The sequence below is a fragment of the Artibeus jamaicensis genome, unplaced genomic scaffold, assembly GCF_021234435.1.
Source record: "Artibeus jamaicensis isolate MK-2021 breed Jamaican fruit bat unplaced genomic scaffold, CSHL_Jam_final contig_1998, whole genome shotgun sequence".
NCBI lineage: Eukaryota > Metazoa > Chordata > Mammalia > Chiroptera > Phyllostomidae > Artibeus > Artibeus jamaicensis.
Genome location: NW_026521407.1, coordinates 6,954,839 through 6,980,971, shown reverse-complemented (window position 1 = coordinate 6,980,971; position 26,133 = coordinate 6,954,839). Strand labels below are relative to the sequence as shown.

Here is a 26,133-nt window from a genome sequence, read left to right as displayed (position 1 = left end):
CTCCACAAACACTCATGTCAGGGGGGCAAACATGTTACCAGACGTGTCTTTACAGTCTGTGATGCTGGCCAGGCAGCATGAAGACACAGCTCTTTGCCTGTGCACACTCGAGCCTGGCTGTTTTCCCATTTTTGGGAATGCTCTGTTACTCCTTCAGTGTCCGGTGGGTAAAGCACGTAAGGACTATCTGCAGAGGGAATATGAACCCTGACTGTTGTCTAAAAATCTTCCATTATGTCTTTTTGAGAAGAATGAAGAAAATGCTAGTGTTACAACTACAGGATAGCTGCAAAGCCTTGGGAAGTGCCCACAGACGCCAGTGGGGCTCCTTTAAGAAAGGCTTTGTTTTGATGGTGGAGGATGTTACTGCACTAAACGTGAGCAGTGACTCAGAAAGAGATCGAGAAGAGTTTCATTCTGATATGTGGAAGTGTTAGGAATATCACACTTTATTTGTATTTAATTTTCCTTTATACATACACATGATGAAAATATATCTTCAAAGAGCTCTTACATTTACTGAAAGGGCCATAACACAAAAATCCAAAGTACTACGTCATATTTTAAATGCCTTTCTTTTCATTTTGGGATATATAAAATAGTGGTGAGTCATAATTGGTGGAGTCTTCAATTTGGTGAAATGCTAACCATAAATATGATACTTAAAGGGACAGAAGGAATATAATCAATGAGCAACCTTAGCAATACTGAAAAACCTGAGATAAGCTTTGTGAGTTCTCACTGTACATGATTCTCACTAGGAGTCCCGTCAGTGTATAAGGAACCACTGCTTTGGTCGTGTTTCTGAAATTTTAGCCTTTAGTCTATTAGCTATTTCTCATTCCTTTAAAGTATATATATGTGTATATGTGTGATTATATATAATATACAATATGTAATATATATTCGATCACACATATTATATAATATATATCACACGTATACATATATACACACGATATTTCTTTCATGTTTTCCTTATATTTGGCACTTTTACCATTTGGAGATGTGCTGTATACATTTAATTTGGTGCAAGCTTTAAAAAATTTTTTTTGTGGTAATCAAAAAACTCTATGTAACCCATGGGATCAGGTGCAAAGATAAAAAGCTAGCATTAGATTAAATGCATGGGTTGCTTCCCTGAGTGATCCAACTACTCAGTCCACAGAGACAGTATCTGCCCACGAACACCTTTCATATTCGGCCCCAGAGGAACACCTGAGCTGTCTGTCTGTCTACCAGGATCACTTCATTATCCACCCTGTTTGCCTTCTCTTCCTGTCTCCCCTTCCCACATTCTCCTGGTAAAAAAATGAGTTTCCCCGTTGTCACACAGCAACAGCCGAGCAAATCCAGCGGGCTCAGTTATGGATGGGATCATTTCTGCACTTGCGAAATACTGTGGCAAAACACAGCTCCCTGGTGCCCAATCCATTCTTCAGCAAGATGATTAATTAACCTACAAGGACGGAAGTGTGAACACTGCTGCCTTGAAAGGCACCAACCTTGTATTTTGCTTTTCGGCTTTATCTACCCTCGTGCACCAAAATCACCCTGTTGTACTTTTCAAAAGCCGGGGCAAATGGACAATGTTGGAGCAGGTCCTAGCCCCACCCACGTCCCCCATTGCATTCACACGGTTTTATGGCCACACTCACGCAGCACACACTTCTTCCTCCAGCAAAATCCATTCTGTTGTTCCAGAATTAGAACTAGTTAGTGCAGACAGGCTTCAACTCCCGGCCCATTTTCCTTTTCATTCACTTTGTCTTTTCCCTGCTAGAAGCAGGAAACAGCTAAGAGTGTTTGAAAACAATACATCACTTTTTAAAATTTATTCTGTAAACATTTATTGAATATTCCTATGCTGTGTCTTATGCAAGGGATAGAAAATACACAGACTCTGATTTAAAGGGCTCAGAGTCTAGCAGGAGAGACTCACATGTCCCTTTCCCATCCAAATTAGTTGCACATACAGTATGATAGAGGCTTTACTGGAAAGTGAGCAGTGACGAGGGCTGGGGAAGGGTTTCAGAGCGTGGCTGCTCCTAGTTAATCCTCTCACCTCCCAGTGATCTGGGCAAAATGCACCAACGCACAAAATAAGAAACAAGAGAGTGTCGCAGCCACGGCCCCCGCCCCGGCCCCACCAGATTTACTCGCTAAGCCGCTGATGTCCCGTGGGACAGCCACAGTGCCAGAGACTAGCAGTTGCCTTTAACCAGAGTTCCAAGTTTTGCTACCATGTGAAGAGCTTTTAAGACTCGGTAACCCAGCTCTCTAGATTAAAAATATTATATTAGCAAATAAATGTGTGTGTCTGGACAGGCAGGTCAGTAGCTCCTCCTGGGGTGGAAGTTCTTACGCTGCCATCCCCAAGTGGGAGGTGGGGCTGGACATGTAGGGAAAATGCAGAAGTGGCATCTACTGTGCGAATGCCGGGCATGGGGAAGGCGGCACGTGCGAAGATCTTTACGGAAGACATGAATCAAGGGTGGTGTCTTGCAGGATGAGGAGCGGTGTCTTGGATCTGATGAGGACATGAGGCAGGAGGAGTTTCCAAGGCAGAGAGGAGTCTATTTGAGTGATTGTTGAGCATGAAAAATGACGCCAGAGAGAAAGCAGAAGGGGTAGACCATGGCGGGTGCTAGAGACTACCGAAGGGTGATTGAATCGAATCTGTGTTTCGGAAAGACGGTTCTGATGGAAACGTGGTAGGCAGATTGATGAAGACGGGGCGGGGGAGAGGGAAGAAGGTATATTGCCTGCATTGCAATCATCCGGGTAATAAAGTAGAAAGATCTGGAAAGCAAATGGGCACTGTTGGCATGGAAGAGAGAAAAAGGAACATAGTTCAGAAATGTTCTGGAAAAAGCACGCATCTTGCTCTTTATTCCAAACTCACTGAGCAGGTAAGTGGTGCCAGAGAGTGCAGAGGCGGAGAGGGGGCCGCAGGGTCACTGCAGGAGCTCCCTCTGTGAGGAGGGAGGCATCGGCACCTGACCCACGCCAGCCTCGGCCCGCTTGCAGTCCCCTCCACTCCCTGGAGTCACTGCTGAGCTCTGGGAGGCTTACCGAGTGCTAAAGGCTGTGGGTTTGGACGGTCTGGTGTCACTGTCCAAACTCAGATTCACGAGAGGCCATGGGGATCGAATGGACATCCTCACTCGAGACCAGTCTTCCTGCTACTCCTGTGATCCTTTTGGGTTCATGGACTTCAACCTGATTTCCTCCTTTGAACACGGGTTTGGAGGAAGCTCAAGGAGGTCGTCCAAGGCCCCATCTCCTTAGACACACCCTGCAGTCATTTCCATTGGAGGGAACAATGAGGAATGGGTCCCCTCTGCTCTCGGCACAAACACAATGGGGGTTTTGCTGCTCCAAGACGGTGGCCACTGGAGGTGGGGCCTGGGCCCCCTTCTCTGAGCCCCACCAGCGTTTTGGGCTCCCCATCCAACAGCCAGGGGAATCACTTCCTGCGCAGGGAGTAGGAAGCCTTGCTCTTCCTGTGTGTGCTCTCCTGTCTTGGGTTCAAATCTCGGATCCTCTCCAGGACCTTGAGGAGCTAGACCTTTAAAACTCAGAGTATGTATTCCTCTGCTTTCTGATGTCATACCTTTTAATTTAATTTTATTTTATTTTTTATTGAATCCTTAGGGGTGACACTGGTTCACAAAATGGTACAGGTTTCAAGTGGGCAAGTCAACAAAGCACTATTTGCACACTGTATCATGCAACCATCACCTCAAGAAAAGTCTCTTTCTTGAAGCAACATTGAATGGCCTAGAACTTCAAATATGGGAGAAAGAGAATAAGTGGAAAGGCTCTGGTTAATTGAAGTTGAATGTTCTTTCCCTAAACCATAGATTACATGGGGGCTAGGATCACGACGTCTGTTCTGCATTGTATCCCTGGCACTTAGCAAGGTGCCTGGCTCCCAAGAGCACTTTGGTAAGTGTTGAAGGGACTAAGTAAACACCAAGGCAGGAGAGTTAAGCTGGAACTGAGTCTTAGTTTTGCAGCACACCACATATTCAATCCCACGAGTGTGCACTCGACACCTGTTGTGTGACAGGCACTGTGGGGAGATCCGGAGGACGCAATGGTGCCAAGGACAGAGAAATACCTACCTTCGCGGAGCTTACTGCGATTATTGCTCCTATTGTTAAGAAAGGCAATAAACAAAAAATCACGACCAAACTGACACACAATGTAAAAACTAGACAGGGTAACATGGTAAAAAATAATCTGGTGATGGGAAATCACTTTCCCTCAGATCCATGCCCCACCAACCCGAGAGTAAAAATGGAACAAGAAAGTTAACAGAAGTAGTATTATTTAAATGTAAAAATCATATGAAGCAAACAAATACAGAACTGCATTTAGCGTTTACGTAATCAGTATGCAGGCAACGATATCACATGTGGTTAAGACATTTTGGGTGTTTTGTTTCTAAAGTGAAGCTCCACAGGCACGTTCTGCTTGAAGTTCTTCCCACCTTCTCAAAAGTAACAGGCAATAGAGCATGTGAGTTGTTTGAATGTTAGTTCAGTTCTTTCTGCTCTGCATATTGTTCAAACTCCAGTCTGTTGAGCCTTGAAAATGTTGCATTTCATTTAGCAGAGAAAACAAAAATGTCCATTTCCCCCTAAAGAATAATATTTTCTAATTTTGCAAACACTTTATGAAAGTATCATTTGACTCTGTATTTTTACAGCTGCTTTGCATTTATTATTAGAGAGGCTCTTCATACAGTATGTTTCTTTTCTCCCATTTCAACTCAAGGGGTGTTATTATTTTGGAATTATTCAAATTTAAGAGTGTTTCTTCAGGGGTTCTTACTAAACAAACCCTTAACTTCTTACTCCTTTAAGGAAGAATAAAAGGTTTCTGGGGAAAAAAAGAAATAAAGGAAAAAGACGGTAGAGTTATGAGCTTCTTGATTTAGGAATCAGTACAATTCACCATGGTAACTTCAAGACCTTACATCTTGCCTGGCATTCAGCAGGTGTGTGGGAAATGGTTGCAGAGTTGAAGTGGTTTGGGAAGAGGCAGGGAATCATTACCATCCTTTTACAGATGAGGAAACTGAGGCTCAAAGAACTTATAGATGTGTTTGTGCTGTGCTTTGCACTTCACCGAGGGCTCTTGCCCAAGTGAGTTCATTTAAAAATTGGCTCTCACAACCATTATATGTAAAGTAGGAAAGGTAAGTATTTTCAGGTAAAAAGCTAAGAGTAACGATGTGTTTGACACACAGTGAATTGGTCACTACTAGATGCCCCTCTATGGAGAGATTTGGTCTCTGCTGCTAAAAAAAAAAAAACAACTAAAACCCCCCAATGAAAAAGTTCTGGTCTTCTGGCAACAATGCAAGGAAAAGCTACCCTTTCCAAGCACACAAATAATCAGAAAAGTTACTTCCAATCTCAAGACCCGAGAAAGTCCTGTGATACAGCAAAAAGCAGGTCTCATATGCTATTGGTGGTCGTGTAAATTGATCCTATTTTTAGGGGGGAAAATTTATGAACACCTAACAAAATCAAAATGAGCCCATTTTGACATGACAATGTACTTTTATCGTTATAACCCTACTGTAGGTAGGTATTGGCACCAGAGGGCACAGACACACGAGGAAAAGGACTGAAGAAGTACAGGAATACGAATATAAGAATGTTCACTGTGACACCCATTGCTAGTGACAGAAGACCTCAAACAGCCTGAGCGTTCATCGATAGCTTGCTGACTGCACATGAGTTACCCGGGTGCAGATCATTTATGTGGACATTTGAAATGTGACAATAATCTATGTATTGATATGAAAAAATGACCACGATGTATGAAGTCAGAAGAAAGCTACTTTACAGTATGATGTCCTTGAGTAAAAATACTCATCCAACATTAGTGATGGCTACCTCTGGGGAGATGGGCTATTTTTTTTCTTTGACTTTATTCAACTTTATACTGTCTGATTGTTCATGGAAATAGGTTGTTTTTAAAATTCAAAAGCTTCAGAGAAGCTGTCCAATTCTGGCCACCTGAGCAGCTTTTTACTTTTTTACCTGCCTGCAGACAGAACCTAGGAAGTAGCTGACCCTCACCCTACTTCACCTTGGTCGTGCCCTTGCTCGACCCATTGTGGGTGCTCGGGAAATATTTTGAGAGTGAGTAAGGATGGCTCATTTCCGTCACTCTCGGTAAAATGAGATGGAAGGACATCAGAACACGGAGACAGCCCAGCCCTAAAAGTCTGAGTCAGTGGGTCAGCGGAGAGGGGTTTACGATGACTATGTTGCTAGGGTTGATTTATATAAAAGAAAGCCTGGCTATGTAAATGTCAACTCACCAAGCAATAGTTTGGGGGTTCTACTTGCAATGGAAAAAGCCAGTCAAGGAGTCGTTAGCATGTGTTTCCTTGAGTGTGTCTTAGGGCAGTGATCTGCTGGTCCAGAGTCACAGCAGCATGGAGAAGAGTGGACTCTGGGAGACTGCTCACATGATGCAGTCAGTTCTGATCCCGACCCTTCCTGCTACTACTAAGGTGCTCAGATGGACGGGATGCCTCCTGGGACAGTGCTCCCTCCCACTTTCTCCTGGGGAATCCCTTCCCAGGGCTAACCACCAGGAAGCTCTTACTGTGCCGAACTGGAACCTGCTTTTTTGTAAAACGGACCTGCAGACCCCAGCTCTGCCCCGAGCATCCTGCACGGTGACCCAGAGAAGGCTGTGTGAGAGACCTGCCTGAAACGTCAGCTCCTGTACGCGGGCACTGTGTGACTCTAAGGCCAAGACTGGAATTCTCTCTAAAGCTATGTTTCTTCTGCACAACGGGGGCAGTTCGGGGTTCTACCTCATGGACTGTTTTAAGGAGATAATGAAATAATATATACAAACTGCCAATCAGCATGTATGGCACCGAAATGCTTAATAAGTAACAATAAAATTCTATAGGCCTTTCCCATTAGGTATTTGTCAGAAGCAGGGAGGGAAGTGGCTCAAAACAGTAAAGTTAACACATGAGGTGTCTGTCAGTGAAACAGGCGCCCGAGACCTTGACCTCAAGTGACTCTGGCATCTCCTCTGTGTCTCCTCACTAGAAACAAATTAGGAAAACCCTTCCAGCAGGGGGGAGGGAAATATCATACCATTAATTTGACAACAACAAAAAGTCTGTACTTTTATGACTACGGATACTAACTTAAAGTAACTTCAGGTTTTTGAGAATCTCGTGCATGGATGGGGGGCACACAGAAAGAGGCCCCTCTCTCAAAACTTGTCTCCCTGAAGCTTCCTAATATTCAAACAGCTGTCAGGTGAAACTCAAGTCCTTTCCAGCCATTCAGAAACTTTTCTCTGGTCTAATGACTGACTTACCTATCAGCCTAGATTTGACCTTATGTTATTATTATTCAAGACATAAATTATAAATCCTACATCCATTCAGGAATGTATGGGTGAACACATCATACACATGTATTTACAATACACGTCTGTGTTACATGCCATAGGAGATCTGGTAGACTGCAAGGCTTAGGATCTAGGTCTGATGTTGACCTGGTGACAGCCTCTGTGTGACCTTGGGACTGACGATCCTCACCCTAGGCTCCCACGGAGCTCTGGGTTTGCACGGCAGTGACAGGGAGCTGCTTGCACCTGGCTCCAGGCCTTTGTCTTGTTTTAGGCAGAGTAGCAATATTTTAAAAATTCTTTTATATATATATTGTGATTCTGTACAAGAATTCATTTGAAAAATGAGTCTGTTTCCCCAGAAAGTATTTGAAAAATCACTGAATCAGATGATGTTCAAGGTTTGAGTTCTGTTTCCCTACTTGTATTTCAGAGGAGGGGAGGCAGAGAGGAAGAACGAGAGAAGGGGGGGAGGAGGAGAGGAGGGGGAGGGCTGGGGAGAGGGGAAGAGAAAAAAAATGGCCAGAGCGATCACCAGTAGCCTCTCTGTGTTATTAGGTATGGTTTGGGAACAGGTATTCTGAGTAACTGATTCTTACTCACTTTCTAAGTACATTACCTAAAAATACAACATTGGATAAGAATAAGTGCCTTTTTATTTTTCAGTTGGTACCTAATGCCCTGGACATTTGAAATGACTTCCTCCCTACTCCACAAGCCCCTCCATTTTCTAGCCTTGGGTTTAAATGATTAAACTGAAAGAAAATCTTTAGCGTTCCAAGTCAATGGCTCATTCCCGCTAGAAATTGTCTAGCATCCTTACAATAAAATAAAATAAGATCAAAAGCATAATTAGTTTGGTGGGTGGTATCAGCAATAACAGTGTCAGTCTTGAACTTGGAGAAAAAGGGTTCAAGGACATCTCTTTCGAGAGCAGAGGAGACTCTGGATGCCCCTCTTCTCATCAACGCTCCTCAAGTGCTCCGCCTGGCGAGGACAACCTAAGCAAGGCAGATCCTTGATATGAGCCAGCCCCGAGAAGCCTGCTCAAACATCACAAAACCATGCTCCTACCTGGTGAGGGTTTGGGGAGGCAGAAGGGGGAAGGGTTTCTGGGACCACAGTGGAGTTATGTGGGGGTGTGTTTAACTGAAGGGGTGCCTGCTGCATCTTGGCAGCCACTGGAGTGCACGGCGTGGAGCTCAGCTGCGTCAACAGAGCCACGTGCCCTGTGCATTGGGCTGGGACCTGCCTCTGATGGGACAGCAGGGCACAGTGGAAAGGGGGCGGGACAGAGGGTCAGAAGGCCTAGGATAAGGCGCCTCGCTTCTCTGAACCACTATTTCCACAAACAAAAAACAGGGTAAAAATCACCCACTGGATCTGCCTCACGGTGTGTTGGAGGGTGTGAATAAAACCGGGCCAGGAAAGCATTATGTAAATGGGAAAGCCCCATAAAACGCAGGCTATATTCAGTAGCCTGGGAGATCGTGGTCCACCTGGGATCATCAGGAAAAATCCCCAAAGCTTGCTTAATTGCTTTCCTAAGATACAAATGTACAAGGTTAGTGAGTTTCCAAATAAATGAAGTGTTTCACTATATTCACATAATTTTCCAACCTAAGTATTAATCCTAGAAATCAATGTATTAGACACTCCATAAAGAACTGTAAATAAAATTGCAAAGTTCTGATTATATATAAAAAGTATACATCCTATAAAGTCTAATTATATATGACTTCAAAAAAATAGGACTAGATTATTCTTAAAGAACTACTGTCATGGCGATTGATCCTGTAAATGTACACAGTTGTACAAAAAAGTTTTATAAAATGAGCCTTTGGTGCGGAGTCTCTGTTTCAGAGCGTCGACAGGTCCTGCTTACTCCTGGTTCAGACCATTGCGTCTCTGAGTCCTCCGGGGAGACCAAGGTGCTGCAAGGCCACGGAGCTCAGCTTCCCACAGAAAACCACTAGCTCTTCCGGTCGGGAAGTTCTCTGGAGCAATCCTCTTCATTCTCCTCTGAGCAAGACAGGGTCAGCGCACTCATCACGGGATGGATCCAGGACGTGGTCTGTGTTACGTGACTTGAGAAGAACAAGGAACGCAGTTACAATCTGGAAGCTGGTCCTACCCATCCATGCAAGTACTTACCCTAGAGACATCACTTCTACCCTACTGCAAAAAAAATTTGATTTTAGAAAGAGAGAGGAGGGGAAAACAGGGGGCAGAGAGAGAGAGAAAGAGAGAGAGAGAGAGAGAAAAAGAGAGAGGTACTGATTTGTTGTTATACTTACTAATGCATTTATTGGTTGATTCTTGTATGTGCTCTGACTGGGGATTGAACCCGAAACCTTGGTGTATTGGGGCAATGCTCTAAGCAACTGAGCTGCCCAATCAGGGCCTGGATCCAGTGTTTTAATAAGTTTTAGATGTGTTTTAAGGTTCACCAAAAACCACTTCTTTTTTTCTTCTTTGGTGACAAGAAACGCAGGACAGTGGTTCATCTCGATTCCTCGCTTTTCCTTATCTGACATTCATTCGGTCAGCAAGTCCTGTGACTGTCCCGCTGTAGCATCTCTGGGATCTCTTCCTTCCTCTCCTTTCTGAGGCTACTGCCTGGGTCGCTGGAATTTCTCGCCTCTCTGTCTCTGGTCTAGTTCTTCTCTAATTCATGCTCCACTCTAGCCAAGAGATCTTTCTGATGACATACACTGCTGGTGCTCACTTGCTAAAAATCTAGTGCCGACCAATGCCTTCTGGATCAAATATATACTCCATAATAAGGAATACTTTCGAGTTTTCTTTTTTTTAACCTGTTTCAGCAGTGCTTTCTTCTCTGCTACAATCTTCCTTTCTCCCATTCTGTTAATTGAGTTTACTAATTCTAAAGAACCAACTCTTCCTCTAGATTCCTCCAATCTGTGTCCAGGGTCTTATTTCCTATTATGCTATATGATAAATGCCTGATTATTTTTAGGTCCTCTTAATGCATATGAAGCTCCTTGAGGGCAAGAACTGATTCTTCTCTTTGAGTTCAAGGTGCCTACCATGTTCTCAGAACAAATGACTAGGCATTTTGGGGGAAACACAGAAGCAGAGGAAGGGAAGGATATGAACAAGGTAGAGGGCATATTCGGGCAGTGGTGAAACATCACAAAGCATGCCCTTGCAGGGTGAGGCGGGGCAGCGGTTCTCAGAATGAGGACCCAACACCCAGCCTGCAGCTGGATGGATCTCCAAAATCCGCCACTATCTGCCCAGCACCTGCGTGCTGGACAGACAGCTTCTGGAACTGGGATGATTTGTTTCTTTTCCTTGGATATTCTTCCCAGCCCTGGTTTATCCCAATGCCCTCATCCTTCCTACCACAGTCTCCCCCACCCCTATTCTATCCAAACTCCACCCCAGAAGCAGGTTTCAGAGCAAGTTGTGAGTGCTGGTGCTTTTGAGGATCAAATATGATTGTGGATCTGAAAGTATCTCCCACATTACATGGATACCATTTCCCAAAGTGTGTCCCAAGGGTCTTTAACAAATGTTATGTGAAGAAGAGAATTGTATGGTCAAATAAATTTGAGATATACTAGGTTAAACCTATAGGTAGGTAGGTTTCTTTACTCTAGGACTCCCCATAATTCTGAATACACTACTGTGTTCTCTGACTTTCCAAGTAGGTGATATTTTTCAAACTAGTGTGTCCCTATTAGCACACACGTGGGGTTAGCATTCTATAGAACACAGCTGGGAAATTACCCCAACATGGCGCTTGGTGGCGGTTGATGGCAATAGCTGAAAATGTTAGACTAGTACAAACGGTCACTGTCACTGTCTTTACTGCATTTGGTTTGTCTCCAATTCGATACTCTAAATTCTATCTATATCCCTCTATACAAACTGTTAAACTTGTCTGTTTAAATATTAAAAAATGCATCTTTCCATGGAAGAAAATAACTGATAGGTTCATGACTGGGTAAGAGTTCAAGTTGTTTAAGAATCAAGGTGAAGGTCATAAGGCCCAGACACCTTCACGGTTTCAAAACCTTTCGAGTGTGGTTAAGTGGTACAAAGAATCGTTATTCTCTTGACAGTAATCCACATTACTATTATCTCTAAAATGGTTTAATGGAATTTCTAATTATGGAGGCTGAACTTACTAAAGCATTTGATGCTGCACAGGTTAACTTCATTTCAAGGCCTTTGTAAAACTGGAAGGCTGCCTAAGAGGAAAGTGATTTTAAATAAATATTAATGAGTATAACAGAAGCGGTCTAGAGTGCCACCCAAGGTGAAATGAGGACCCACCAAACTGCACAAAGTACATGTTTAGGATACAGAGGAAAAAGCCTGATGAAACAGATTTAAAACCTTGAGATATATATATACACACATATGTATGCGCACTTTAATATTAATCAGCACATTTACAATATGCAAATCCAAAGAAGAGACTTGAAACTAGTGTGAGTCCTCCCTCCCCTACAATATGCTTTAGTTGGGGAGGGTGGGAACTACCTGACTTAAAAAAAATAATGTTCTCATGCCTGAAACATTATAAATACCCCCACATGAACATTCCATTAAATTGATCATTTAAAATAACCAAAAGCAAAATGCCTAGGAAAGAAATGTAGTGATTGGACTCTGAACATAAATATTAGAAAGTTCCACCAGAAAGTCGTCCTCACCAGTAAACTTCAAGTACTTTTTAGTGATAAATCAACATCGGATATTATACCAGCCACAAAAATAATGCCACGAAGTATTCACTGATTAATCTTAGGTTCACAATATGCTTTTCTGTATGTTTTAAAAACACACTCCTAAATACCAAGAAATGCAATTACAGCAGCTACTCATTTGGGAAAACCAATAAAACTTCAGCAGCAGCAGCAGCAGCGAGAGTGTTCTATGCTTCAAGCATGCATTTCGCCCCTGGGTCTATGGTGAAGGCAGGCAGAGCCAATGCTGCTAAGACTCAGGCGATGCATGCAAAGTGCCTGGCCATGAGTATGTAGTCAGTACATGATTGCGGCTGCTTTCACTGGTAATTAGGGCCTTCAGGTTACTGGAGGATAAACTTGGAATTCTTCCTATAATGTCATATTGGGTGTTCGGTTTTGTGTCCTGGTGAGCACTGCAATGGAAGAGCTTTGACATAATCAGTGTGATGAGATAATCCCCAGATTTACTGGCTTGGAGAACATTCTAGCACTAGAAATATTTCCTTCCTGATTTATGTGCTTGGTAATTCAACTGAGAAGGGAGCAAATAAATCAGTCCTGTTGACTCTGTTTAATTAATAAAGATCCTATGGTTCATAAAGGGAGAGGCTGCTATTTAGAATGAAAAATTTAGAGGTCTGGAAAATAAATGAGGCTGACTATGCGATGTGAAAATTTCCCCCTTGAACAGACAGCACCTCTGGCGAATGTTCCTGCAGAGAGTGTATCTGATATGACTTGGTGAGCAATTAACAGCGGCTCAGATATATTTGAAGGGATTATCCAAAGAACGTGTATGCATAATCCACAGACCCAGACGAGGGTGTGGTGATGGCCTGAGGGAAGGGGTGGAGGTGGGCAAAGGGGGTGGGAAATGGGGACCTGTGAAATAGTGTCAACAGTACAAATAAAGATTAAAAACACAGAAAATATGAAAAGCCTAATTCTGCTTGCCTTTGAATGACTGCCAAATCTGTTGTTTACAAACATCAATATTTGATTTGGGAGGATGACAGTGTTGAGTTTTTTTCTTTGATAATAATAGTACAATACATTGAAAGACATATTTTAGAACTTATTAGAAAAACCTAACAGAACATGATTTATTTCATTGGCAAAGAAATATAAGTGAATTATTTAAGTTTCATTATAACTACCCTCCTTAGGCACCATGTTTTCTTTCAAAATAAAAATTTAGGACAGTATGTTAAGAGAAAAAAAGTTTAAAGATAAAAAGGACAATAGTTTTGTAGAAATTCATTCCTGTAACTTTCATCAGTGATGATGAAAGACCCACTTGTCAATCTTCCATTGTGGATGGCACTGTTTGTATAGCACTGTGAACTACCAAGCTTACAAGTATCATTTAATCATGCTTAAGATCAAGCTGCAGAATAATGAGCCAAAGCAATTAAATTCCAATGGTTTCTTGGGGGGGAGGGCAATCTTTATATATAACATTCATATGAACTAGAAAACAAGAACAAATCAGTGAATATATGTTAATTCCATCTGTTTCTGGCACCAGTTAACGTTGAAACAGTAGAAAATTTTACAGCTGGCCATAAACTGCAAACACAAATGTTGATAAAAGATGTATATTTAAAAAATAATTCCAGTGGAAAACAAGTGAGATGTAAGAACAAAAAGTGAATCACGTCCGTGAAATGACAAAAAAGCTGCCAGACGGCGAGGCAGCAGGGAGCCCTGTCGGGTGCTGGGCTACGAGAGTGGCGAGGTCAGTAACAGGTCGTGTCCGTTCCGAACACGTTTGGGAGAAAGCTGCAGGCATTTGATCCCACCGCTGTATAAGGACTTTCCTCATACATGAGTTGGGAAATACACTGCTAAAACAAACATGAGTACTTCTCAGAGCACTGTGAGCATTTTGTAATTAGGAATTTGAAAATCCAGCCAGGCAATGATCAAATATTAGCAGGATCCCATTCAAATCTTTACAGTTTTGAAGATAAATTTTATTTTTGTTGTATGTTTACGGCACTTTGTATAAAAAATACATAAGGTATCTTTTGAAAATTTAAAAATCCCATCACAGCCACGCGCGGCCTGACTGTGGGGATATATTCTGAGAAGTGCGGCATTCGGCGATTCTGTCGCTGGGCAAGCACCACAGGGCACACTCACACACGCCTGGGCGGTGCAGCCTCCTGCAGGCCCAGGCGTGTGTTACAGATGATGAGCCTGTGCAGCCCGTTACTGCACAAAACAACGCGAGATGAAAACAAGCACAAGAGAAAGTGAGGCCCTCAGGGGACACGGTGAACAGGGGATGCGTGAGGCTGCTGCTGGTGTGTACAGCATTGTTCTACAGCAAACTTATCTTCTGTGAGTGGAAACGATAAACTCTAAAACAACGATAAGTAGTGTATTATAGTACATACATCAACCAGCAGCACTTTTTTACGCTGGCATCACAACCAGCGTGGGAGCACCGTGTTGTGCCACGACATTACAACGGCTACATCACTAGGTGACAGGAAATTTTTTAGCTCCATTGTAATCTTGCGGGACCACCACCACATATGTGGTTCATCGTTGACCAAAATGTTGTCATGCGGCACGTGACCTTAATTTAAAAACCTGAAGACTTCCGCCAAGATGGAGGCGTAGATGGAAGCACTGCACCTTCTTGCACAACTAAGTTTAAAAAAAACCAAAGTTTTAGCAAAAAAAACACAGCCAAACCACAGAAAAACTACACAGAAGTCTGACAACAAGGAACCCTTCAACCAAACCAGTAAGAGGGGCAGAGCCAGCAGCAGAGCAGGGTCAGGCAGGAAAGATCCACGGGACGACTCGGGCGCACAACCAAGGTGCACCAGCAGCTGTGGGTGGATCCCAGGGGTGGAGAAGTGGGCGGACCCACTGAGGACGGACCGTGGTCACACATTTGCCCGCAGATAAACTGGTGAAGGAGCGAGCAGTGAGACTGACGGTGCAGGGCCCAGTGGCAGGAAGTGCCAGAGGGAACCACTATTGTCCCTCTCTGACCCCGCCCCCACATACAGCTTCACAAACCAGGGACCTGGGTGGCCCCACCCTGGTGAACAACTAAGGCTCTGCTTCTCATATGTAACAGGCACAAACAGATCAAAACATGGCTCAAGAACAACTCAGACCCCCAGAGCCGATAAATCTAAGCGATGAAAAAATAGCCAGACTTTCAGATGCACAGTTCAAAATACTGGTGATCAGGATGCTCACAGAACTGGTTGATTTTAGTCACAAATTAGAGGAACATATGAAGGCTAAACTAATTGAAATGAATAGAAATACACAGGAAACCAATAGTAATGGAAAGGAAACTGGGACTCACATCAAAGAAGTGGACCAGAAGGAGGAAAAAAATGACCAAACAGAAAAGGATGAAAAAACAAGAATTCAAAAAAAATGAGGAGAGGCTTAGGAACCTTCAGGACATCTTTAAACGTTCCAACATCTGAATTATAGGGGTACCAGAAGGGGAAGAGGAACAGCCATGAGTAGAAAACTTATTGAACAAATAATAAAGGAGAACTTCCCCAATCTGTCAAAGGAAATAGACTTCCAGGAAATCCAGGAAGCTCAGAGAGTCGCAAAGAAGCTGGACCCAAGAAGGAACACACCAAGGCACATCATCATTACATTAGCCAAGATTAAAATGAAGGAGAGAATCCTAGAAGCAGCAAGAGATAAGGGGACAGTCACCTACAAAGGAGTTTCCATCAGACTGTCAGCGGATTTCTCAAAAGTGACCTTACAGGCAAGAAGGGGCTGGAAAGAAGTATTCCAAGTCATGAAATCCAAAGACCTACATCCAAGATTGCTCTATCCAGCAAAGCTTTCATTTAGAATGGAAGGGCAGATAAAGTGCTTCTCAGACAAGATCAAATTCAAGAAGTTCACCATCAGCAAGCCCTTATTATGTGAAATATTAAGGAGACTTACCTAAGAAAAAGAAGATAAAAAAGATGAACAATGAAAGGACAGCAAACTCACAGTTATTAACAACCACATCTAAAACAAAAGCAAACTAAGAGGACAGCTAGATCAGGAGCAGAACCATAGAAATGAAGATCACATGGAGGGTTAGCAACAGGGGAATGGGAGAAGGAGAAGGGAAAAGAAAGTACAGAAAATAAGTAGCATAGACAGTAGATAGAAAATAGATAGGGGGGAGGGCAAGAATAGTATGGGAAATATAGAATCTAAAGAACTTGAGACACATGGTCATAAACTAAAGGGGGGAATGGTAGGAGAGGGGGTGTGCAGGGTGGAAGGGAATGAAGGGGGGAAATAGAACAAGTGTAATGGCATAATGAATAAAATATATTTAAAAAAAGAATTAAAAAAAACCCTGAAGACCTCAGGTATCAAATTATATTACAAGAATCTAAAGGCATATAGTAAAATACTAGTTATGCATAATAATGTAAAAATTGCTATCTCACTAGACTTGCAAAACAAGAATGCCAAAAATAAAACTTCTGAAAAAATACGGAAATATCAATTATATTGTTTCAAATAATACAGAGGCTTAGACTGCTGGCAAATTTGTATCGGGCCAAAATATCCCAGGTCCAAAGCTGATGCAATTCAGTTTTCAAAGAAAGTATGTTATAGCCACAGATTATAGCTCTGGATAACTCTTAAAAAGTGTTCCTACTTTCTATCATAATAGGATAAAAAAAGACAGAAGAACTGAAAGAATGTGGCCTGCTGACACTGATACCCCCACCCGGGGCTGTTAGTTACTAATAAGCAGTCCCACAGAATTCTGTAGTTGGTACATCTGCTACACACTGGAGAGTTGTTACCAGGAGGCAGTGGCCCAGACAGAGACTACACTTCCCAGCTCCCACTACATCCTTATGTGGGCATGTGACTAGTTTCCACCAATGTGAAGTAAGACAACTGATGTTTGTGTCTTGTGGACCGGGGGTTTTTAAGAAGCCAGAGTCCACTAAACTGAGTGCACAGCTCACTGAGGCCTCGGAAATGGTATAGCCATGAGCTAGAAGGTGCTGGGGTCTCAAAAGCACAGTCCAAAGGAAAAACAAGCCGTTCACCAACCAGGAATCCTGGCACCGACTGGTAGGTGAGCTCTAAGACACTGAAAGGCAGAGATTTGTTACAGTAGATGTCACTGTAAGTCGCTGTCAGGCAAGAGTGTGTTTCAAGACGCAGCCACGACTATTACTTCCCCAGTAAACATATGTACAACTGCTACAAACCAAAGAGTTCTTCCTGTCTAAAATTCAAAAACCATGCAATAAATGTATATTTTCACACTACTTTAAATATATATCAGTAATGAAAATACTGTCAGTGTATAGATCGGTGAAACTAAATTTAATTAGGAACAAGCTGAGCAAGACCATCGCCAAAGTGTTTGTGTTAAATTCCCACTTCTGAGTAGCAGTGCACAGAACACTGACGCTACTTTAAATTTTAATGTTCTTATTTAAAAAATAAGAATTATAATACAAACCAGAAGGCTTTCCCTTAACTTATCCAATAAAATAAGTTTGCTAAACATCTGACTAAATGTATTTTTCTTAATTACCAAATTTGAAATTTTAGAAACACGAAAATTATGTGGAACATACAATCTCGACTAATATTATCTTTGTTCTAATATTGTTTTTCTGCCACAGTTAAAAGGACACGCTGACGACACAAGTGTATGAACGTACGTGCTGTGGGAGAAGGGTGTGCAGCCTAAAACCCGTGGGCCTGGGAGGGCTGGGAGCGCCCCGTGTAAGGCCATCTCTAACGTGAAAGGCAGTTTATGGTTATGACAGTCCCCGCAGTGGGTGAGTGCAGATGCCACCTGACAGTGAGCGCTATGAAGCAGAAACCTTCAATCACAGTTAAAACTTATGGGATGAAAACCAAATGTGTCATTAGGTTTTATAGTTCTCCCAGGAACATTACATGCTGATTGTTTTCAGCAGTGCCACCTTGGACTTGTGAATGCGTGGACTTACCTGTCTTTTACAACCTTAGTAGACGTTAAGGGAGAGAAAGAGTTATAGTTACTATCCTCGTTTTCTACATGAGGAAACTAATACGGAGAGAGATGCATTAACTTACTCCAGGCCATAAAACTAGTATGAGAGCCAAATGTGACTTCTGGGAATTTAACTGTCATGTGACATCTGCTCTGGAGAGTATACAGAGGTTCTGGGGTGGATTAAATGACCAGCTGACAAGTGTCTTTGGCTTTACAAGATGAAAAAATTAACGATGTGCTGACTGATTAATTCAATGACCATAGATTATATGTCGAAAGCATTTTTTAGAGCACTTGCCACAAAACTGATAAAACAGTTGATTAAGTATGAATGAAAAGCACTTGTGAGAAGCCTGCTTTCTCGGGGTCTTCCAATGTCCAGCCCACGTGGCTATGAATTCCTACCACGTCTTTGCTCCGCCCACTAGGCTGTTGGCTCTGGGCAGCAGGAGACTGAGCCACCCACTCTGTGGTGCTCCGTACGGCAGCCCTAGCAGACTCGCACGGCAACCAAACTTTTAAGGGGAAGTGTTTGGCAAAAACTTAGTATTTGTTGAGAAATTGAAATAAAGGATCTGGGAGGCCGAGAAAATTACACATCTGGCTAAATAAAACACATAACCCAGAAAGGAGATGAACTTCCAAGGTACTTCTGCAGTTCCATAAGATTTGCTTCTATCCCAACACGACGCTTCCATCACACTTCCTGTCTCAGTTATACCTGTCGCTGGTTCGATGGGGAAAAAAAGAGTTTGCTGTTGGCTCCCTGGATCGGGATGTTTTATTCATTTCAGTGCGCTCTGCCATTCTGAGTAACCTCAGCCAGCTGGCTGGCCTTTCGTCTAAATGACAGTTGCTCGCACAGCACCACACACTGCTACACCCCTTCCTAGGCATTTATAGAAAGTCCAGAGCAAGCTGTCTCAGGCTCCTGAGCCAGGCAACCTCTCTGCTCCTGTCACGGGGCTTCCGACTGGCCAGGAAGTGGCGTAACCGTAGGTTGTGGCTACTGGTTTCTATGTGCGGATGTGCCGATATTGTCATGTAAAGCCTCTTCGTTGGCAAGTAGCTATAGTGTAAAATACATGAGCCATGTATTTTGCCAGGGTTTCATACCTACTGTTTTGTTAAATTATCAAAACAATCCTGAGAGATACAGTTAGCCAATATCCTCCCTTTTAAACATCCCAACTTAATCACCGTCCTTGCTTTTAGATGAGAAAAGGAAGCACCAACGATTGAAATAATACCATTCGTACCACGGTTGCTCTCAAAGGTGGTGGCATAGACATCAGAATCCTGTCTGTCTGATTCTAGAGCCCACATGCTTTCTCTCCCCAATGGCTTCTCCCAATTGCCAATGACAGCATTCGCTCCTTAATAAATATTGATCCAGCCCCCACACATACAAAGCACTGTACCAGTTACTGGATATTCTAAACCGGTTGACACATAGATGCTCACATCCAAGCTAATGGTTTCAATACCTTACAATTTCTTCATAGCTAATAAGTGTTTGGGGACAAAACATTGAAAAGGTCCATATTTCTTCCTTCAAGTCCCCTTTTGGTTTGTTCATCACAGTCTTGTTAACGAAATGCTCAGGATTCTCGTACATGCAAAAGACAGCGAGGGGCCTACACATATGCTCCTTCTCTAGGCAAAAGTTGGGTGCACAGAAATCGCCCAGGCACCTCGTCACGTGTGCCCGAGGTTTCAGTAGTTTGTCGGCGGGTATTGCTTAACTCCTCAAAAACCAAAGCAGCCCCATTAATGAGGTCCTCGGTAGGAGGGCTCCTGACTGTGTCCACTCAGGTGGAGTTACAATAGTCTGCCACAGATCGAGGCAAAGTCCAAAATAGTAGGTTTTCTTCCAACCCAGAAACTGTCCCTTCCTCTCCATTCTCCCTTCTCACATCTCCTTAATTTCTAATTACGTTAGAATTACCTAAAATAGGCTCTACTTGCAAAATAAAGTTAGGGGGTGAGAAAATATAACCTCCAATTCTTTTGTCTGTGTATTCTAATTTATTTTTGAAATGAGGTAACACTGTAACTTAAGTCTTTGATTAATACAGGCTGACAATGACAACTTTATTCACCTATAGGTTATGACCTCCATCCTTTCCTACCTGGGAACAACCTAATGAGATGCCCTGCTCCAGTTCAGACAATCATTTGAGTCATTACTGAGCTCTGACTGGAGAGAAATAAGAAAAACCATGCCAACTAGAAAGCAATTCTCCTTTAGGGTCTGCAAAGCAAAGCTGTGGAATACTGAATATTTCATAGGGACTCTGCAGGGGAGAGGGTGCTGCCATTGTTTATTTTGTCATTCCAGCCTACTGTCTGCATCATTACTGCTCATCCTGGCAGAGTCCGGTGTCAGCAGTGTGCTCCAGAAGCCCAAGGACTGCAAAACCGTGGCAGGTGTCCTGCATGCCCAGTCACCTCCCCTCTGTCACACAGCAGACATCTCTATTCGATCCACACATCAGTGACATTGACTATGGCCTCACAACTCTTAACAACTACGCTTGAGAGAGCGGGTTGAAACCCATTTGCCTTCTCTGCTTTAGACAGAAGCCTGTCTTATGGAGAAATCACAGACCCCCTGCCTGGATTACACTGGTACTTATGTCAACGTTGTAAGTGCAATACTTCCTATGCAATGAAGAACAGGACTTAACCTAAGGAACGATGTCTCAGATTTGGGGATCTGATATAAAGGCGCATCAACACAAAGGAATGGATGGAGAATTATGAAGCAAGCTTAAGTAACTTTTAAAAACAAGTGATTATACCTACTTGAAAAGTCACTGAAGTATAATACAATGTTTGAAGCCAGCGTCTGATATTGAGAACTTTGTATTGTTTATACAGATGTATAGATGATTATAAAAACAACGGGTTTTATAAACATTACATTATGAAACAGTGCCGTCGTAGGCATCCGCTAGGACCGTTCCCAGTGAGCTCATTCACACCCTTGTGTATGCAGTTGCCACCCACACCGCACCAGGGTTGGTCTGTGTGACCAACAGCATATGGCAGAAGTGGCGGTATGTCACTCACTTCTGAGATTGGTTATAAAAGGCACTGCAGCTTAATGTTTTTCTTGCTGTCACTTTTTCTCCCGTCCCTTGCTTTTGGGGGAAGTGAGCTGTCATGTTGTGAGCAGCCCTGTGGCCCTACGGAGAAGGGTCCATGTTGTGGTGAGGAAATGAAGCCTCCTGCCAACAGCCACGTGTGTGAGCTGGAACACATTTCCCAGCCCCGCTGAGCCATGCTGCAGCTCCCAGCCCCGCCTCACAGCTTGACTCTGACTTCATGAGGAACCCAGAGAGAGACCGTGATGATCCAGCAAAACCACACCTGGGGTTCCGGCTTTCTGCAACTGGGTGAGAAAATAAATGTCTGTTGTGTTAAGCTGCAGAATCTGGGGAAATTTTATCAGGCAGCAATAGAGAATTAATAAATCATGATCACCAATCATAGTAAGTCTGAATCTTTCAATAAAAAATAGAAGTGCAATGGAAGCAAGGTAGCAGCTGTCTGATCTGTAATAACTAAATTCACTTTCACCATCAAACACAACTCACATAATGATCTTGTTGAATTATATAACATACATATAAAGTACATGAACTTTTGATGTGGAATCATACTAAAGAGTACCATTAATCTGGAAGAGTATACAACTTCAAAGGGAAGATAAGAAGTTGGGTAGACAAATGGTCAAGTTAATCAGATAACTTCATTATAGCACCATCAAGATAAATGACATTTTGCCATTAAATTTAAGAATGCTGCAACTTTCTCTCTAAGGAGAAAATAAGAACATTTTCCTTTGAATGTATGTGTGTATATATATATTTCAAGCGAGCAAGCCTGGCCTATATGTATATGTGCACACGTATATTGGTGTGTATATATATATATATATATATATATATATACACACACATATAGAGATAGGCGTGTTTTTAGCTTTACGGAACACTACAGCAATGCCAACCCTTGAAATAAATTTGTTTACACCAGGCAAAATGCTCTCCTCTCCTGTGTCAGAACTTCGGGGGATGAGTACAAAGTATTTATAGCTGTGCAACAGACATGTGGCTGATAGGACCCTGTGTGGCAGGGCATTCTTGGGACAGTGCTGACAGTTATTCCTTCCCCTGAGGCTTGGCTTCCATCAGCTGCAACAATTCGCTTTCTTGGAAGACAGTGACAGATGTCAATCTCAGGGAAAAGGCTGTCTGTATACAGGCCATCATCCCCTCCAGTGTTCTGGAGGGGTGACTTCAGTCATTGTGCTAAGTAAAGGTGAGAAAGGCAACAATCTGAGTTCATTATTTGTTATTTCTTGCCTCCAAAGTACATTTACCTGGTAAATGAGCCACTCCCACCTTGAAAACTAACACGGAGAGACACTGTGTCTCCAAGAGAGACACAGAGTGGATGCGGATGTTTGCTATGCAGGCACTACTTCTCTGGCGACATTGAATGTCTGAATGCAGCCGAGAGCCATGAAGTAATCCCCACCGAAATGCTAGAGTGAGGGGAGGGAGCGAGAACGGCTCACCTTGCTGGAAATGTCTGTTTGGGGTCAGGTGCTGTGAGAGGCTCTTTTCATATACAAGCTCATTCATTCTGGATGGGAGCCCTTGCCTAGGAAGCATGGATAATTATTTCCATTCTAGAAATGTGGAAGTTAAAGCTCGACGAGGTTAAGTACACACGTCCAAGGGTCCAAGGTCATTCAACTATTCTATGGAGACACCATCATTTGAATCCAGTTTCTCCGCCTGGAGGGCACAAGGCCCGTACTCTTCTTTCCCCTAATATGACCTTCCTGATCGAATCCACCTGTACCAGAACTTAGGCAGGACTTAGTGGTTTGTGTGGGAGTCAAGAACTCAACACACATACTCAAGGGCTATTTACAAGCAATCCAAATTAAGTTGGATTATCTGGCATCCTGTCCGGTTCCAATAAGAAGCTCCCAGGGAAACGGGGGGAGTGTGTAAAGAAGAAAGAAGGACGGGATGAGGGGATGGACAGGCACGCTGAGGGCGAAGAGATGAGAGCTGGGTCTGTTCTACCTTATACAGCTTAATATCCCCCTGCAGAACTCACTGTGTTCTGTGTAAGACTGACAACCGTAATAATTTGCTTGTGTTCAGCAGCCTTAGGAAGAAGGTAGAGAAACACGTAACACTTACTGAGTACGACTTTCATCAAGAAAAGTTGAGCAGAAATAAGAACAGGTGCTTGAACAGGGTTAACTTCTGGCAGAAAGACAACCAGCCCGTGGTGAGCACCTGGTCCCTCCAGGAGGCCGGGTAAAGGAAGCACCGGTGTAGTGTTAGATTTTCTTATCTGTACTATTTGACCTTTCTGATCTCCGGGAGATAGTCGCTCATTCTTAGAACTAGGTTTCTAATCTACTATTGTTTTCCTTTAAAAAAAAAATGGTTTTCGTTGTTCAATAGCAGTTGTCCCCATTTCCTCCCAATTACTCTCCCCTGCCCTGCCCACGCCACCGCCCGCCGTTGTACAGAGCTCTTCCTACATGAAGGTCTGTTTACGATCTCTGGTCTTGTAACCTGTGAAGACGGCATGTTAAAATAGGAGATGGAGGTGGCGTGACGCGTGTGTGCGCGAGCTCGTGTGCATGCGTGCGTGGTGGTGGGCGATGGCCTTGCAGCCAGACAGCCCTGGGTCTGCACTTGGCTCCCCAGTTTCGCTGTGTGGCCTCGACAGGCTCAGCCTCTTTGCCACAGAGGTTCTGCAACTGCAATGCTGAGACAAGGACATCCACCGCTGTCCTTTGGGGAACAGATCTAACAGATCTATCTTACCACCTCTTTGCTGCTTTTCTTTTTTTTTTTTTAAGATTTTATTTTATATTTAGAGAGAGGGAAGGGAGAGAGAAAGAGAGGGAGAGAAACATCAAGGTGTGGTTGCCTCTCATGCACTCCCCACCACGGGCCTGGCCCACAACCCAGACATGTGCCCTGAGTGGGAATCGAACCTGGGACCCTTTGGTTCACAGGCCAGTACTCAATCCACTCAGCCACACCAGCCAGGGCTCTTTTCTGCTTTTCTTATGAGTCAAACCTAGGATCAAAGAAAACAACTGATGGTCTCCCAAAACACCCTGAGGGGTAGATTCTCTAGACTGGTGTGCACTACCTAGATATAGGGTCCCTTTCTGTCCTTCCACAGGGACTGTGAGATCTCAGGGCAGGCAGTCAAAAGGTTTCTTTATTCCTTCTCTCCTCCCCTTGGATGCTCTTCTCTCTTGGGGTAGGAGCCCGGCCCAAGGCTACTGGTGCAGCCTGCAAAGGGCAGCAGCTTAAGCAGCTGGGTACCAGGCAGTGGGGACACACTCACTCTTCGGCTGGCCACCTCCTGCTCCCTCCCTCTCCTTGGTGGTTGGTGATGATGCTTTAGTATCCTTTCCTCACAGGACACTAGTCAGGCTCTGCCACTCACCTTTTGGTTAGAGTATACTGACAGACGGCTAAGGCTAAACTTAGGGAAGAGCTCTCTCCACAGGGTCCAGACTTATTTACTGCCATTTTTCAAATGCCTTGGAATTCAGAACCCCAGTTAACAGTGAATACTAGTCTGCCTTTCTTTGGTCGGGTGTTTCTTGTGGGGACCTTCAAGGAGACAGGCATGGAAGAGGTCGGAATACAGCTCACTCCATCAGAGCACCATCCGCGTAGGGGCTGAGCGATGTCCATTCTCCACAATGTTAGGAGGACTTAATGATAGGGTGCATAGAAAAACACACCTCACCTATGCCTGGCTATTCAACACCAGCTCATGCTCAATAAGTACTTATTTCCTCCCCCGCCCCCTTATCTTGTCCCTTACTCATTACAAAGTTAGTGTGAGAAAGAAACCTAGTGCGAACTTGAACATGGTTTTTCGTTTTCCTGCGGCACCGACAGCACAGTGATCCGATCACAGTGCAACTTCCCTGCTGGAAGAGTGACGCTTCTGCGAATGACTAGTAGGTGCTACCTGTCACCCATGCGTGGAAGTCCTGGGTCCTCTGCTCCAATGTCCCTTTCTCCTTCACAGGTAATAAACTATGCCTTTGCTGTATTAGTTAGTTTTTGTTTGAGACCACAAGAAAGAAACCATCAGGACAACATTTTGACAGGTTTACTGCTAGTTTTGTCTTAAATCTTTTCAAAGATGAGGCTTCTGTGTTCTCAATGTTGTTCATGGTCAAATGATTTTCCATTTTTTTCCCTCACCGAGATGGTTTCTCCATGTTGTAAATTTGTGAGTACTCATGGGGCATCTACTGTGTTCAAAGTTCCATGCTGGGGGCTTATCACTCAACGACTTTATAAAGGGCATAACAGATCCCTACTTCTGGATGAGAAAGCCGAGGTGAAGAGGGATAGAACGTCCCAGAGCTTGAGGATCCACAGCCTGGATGTTGCTTTGAAAAATACTTGCATATCACAAAGGACAGCAAGTACACGTCTCCCTCCTCCGCCCAAATACACAGTGAGTGTCATGTGTTACATCTAAGAGATCTCTTGGGGTCTCAGGAGTCTGTCTGCAGTCCCCTTTTTGCCCTTATACCCCAACTCTGCCATGAAAGGAGTTACCCCGAACACAGTGGAAGTGTACCCGAGTGCTCTGTTCAGGGTAAAACCACCCAGCTCAGTGGCTAGAAAGCGTATTCCTGTCAAAGACAGACTCTGTCAGCGACACTCTAGGGCTGTGGAGAGAATCGTGGGGTCGGAACACTGGTTCTGCTCTGGGTCGGTCCTCTAGAGGCTGTGGATTTTTTGGCATCTCCTCTAGACTCTTATTGCTTCATCAGACAGGGAAAATAAGGGACACATACCTAAAAGGGTGTTCTGAGAACCCACTAAGGTGTGGTCTGTTTGCAGACTGTCTCACTGACCTCTTCAGTTACTTGTTCCCTGGCTTTCCTCACTGTTCCGT

The 26,133-nt window shown here is 43.6% G+C and overlaps 1 protein-coding gene across 5 annotated transcripts in view; it reads right to left on the bottom strand.

The window, feature by feature from the left end:
* The window catches only part of STXBP4 (syntaxin binding protein 4), a 154,681-nt gene that overhangs the window by 5,317 nt on the left and 123,231 nt on the right, over positions 1-26,133 (bottom strand). For 2 of the 5 annotated variants that reach the window (XM_053673462.1, XM_037129653.2), the window contains exon 17: positions 3,733-9,494. The exons of 2 other annotated variants lie outside the window; for them this stretch is intronic. In XM_053673462.1, the coding sequence (XP_053529437.1) occupies positions 9,380-9,494 (115 nt within the window). In that variant the 3' untranslated portion in view covers positions 3,733-9,379. Of the gene's footprint in view, positions 1-3,732; positions 9,495-21,265; positions 21,545-26,133 lie in introns of those variants that run through there. One more of the 5 variants, XM_037129655.2, reaches the window with a different exon arrangement.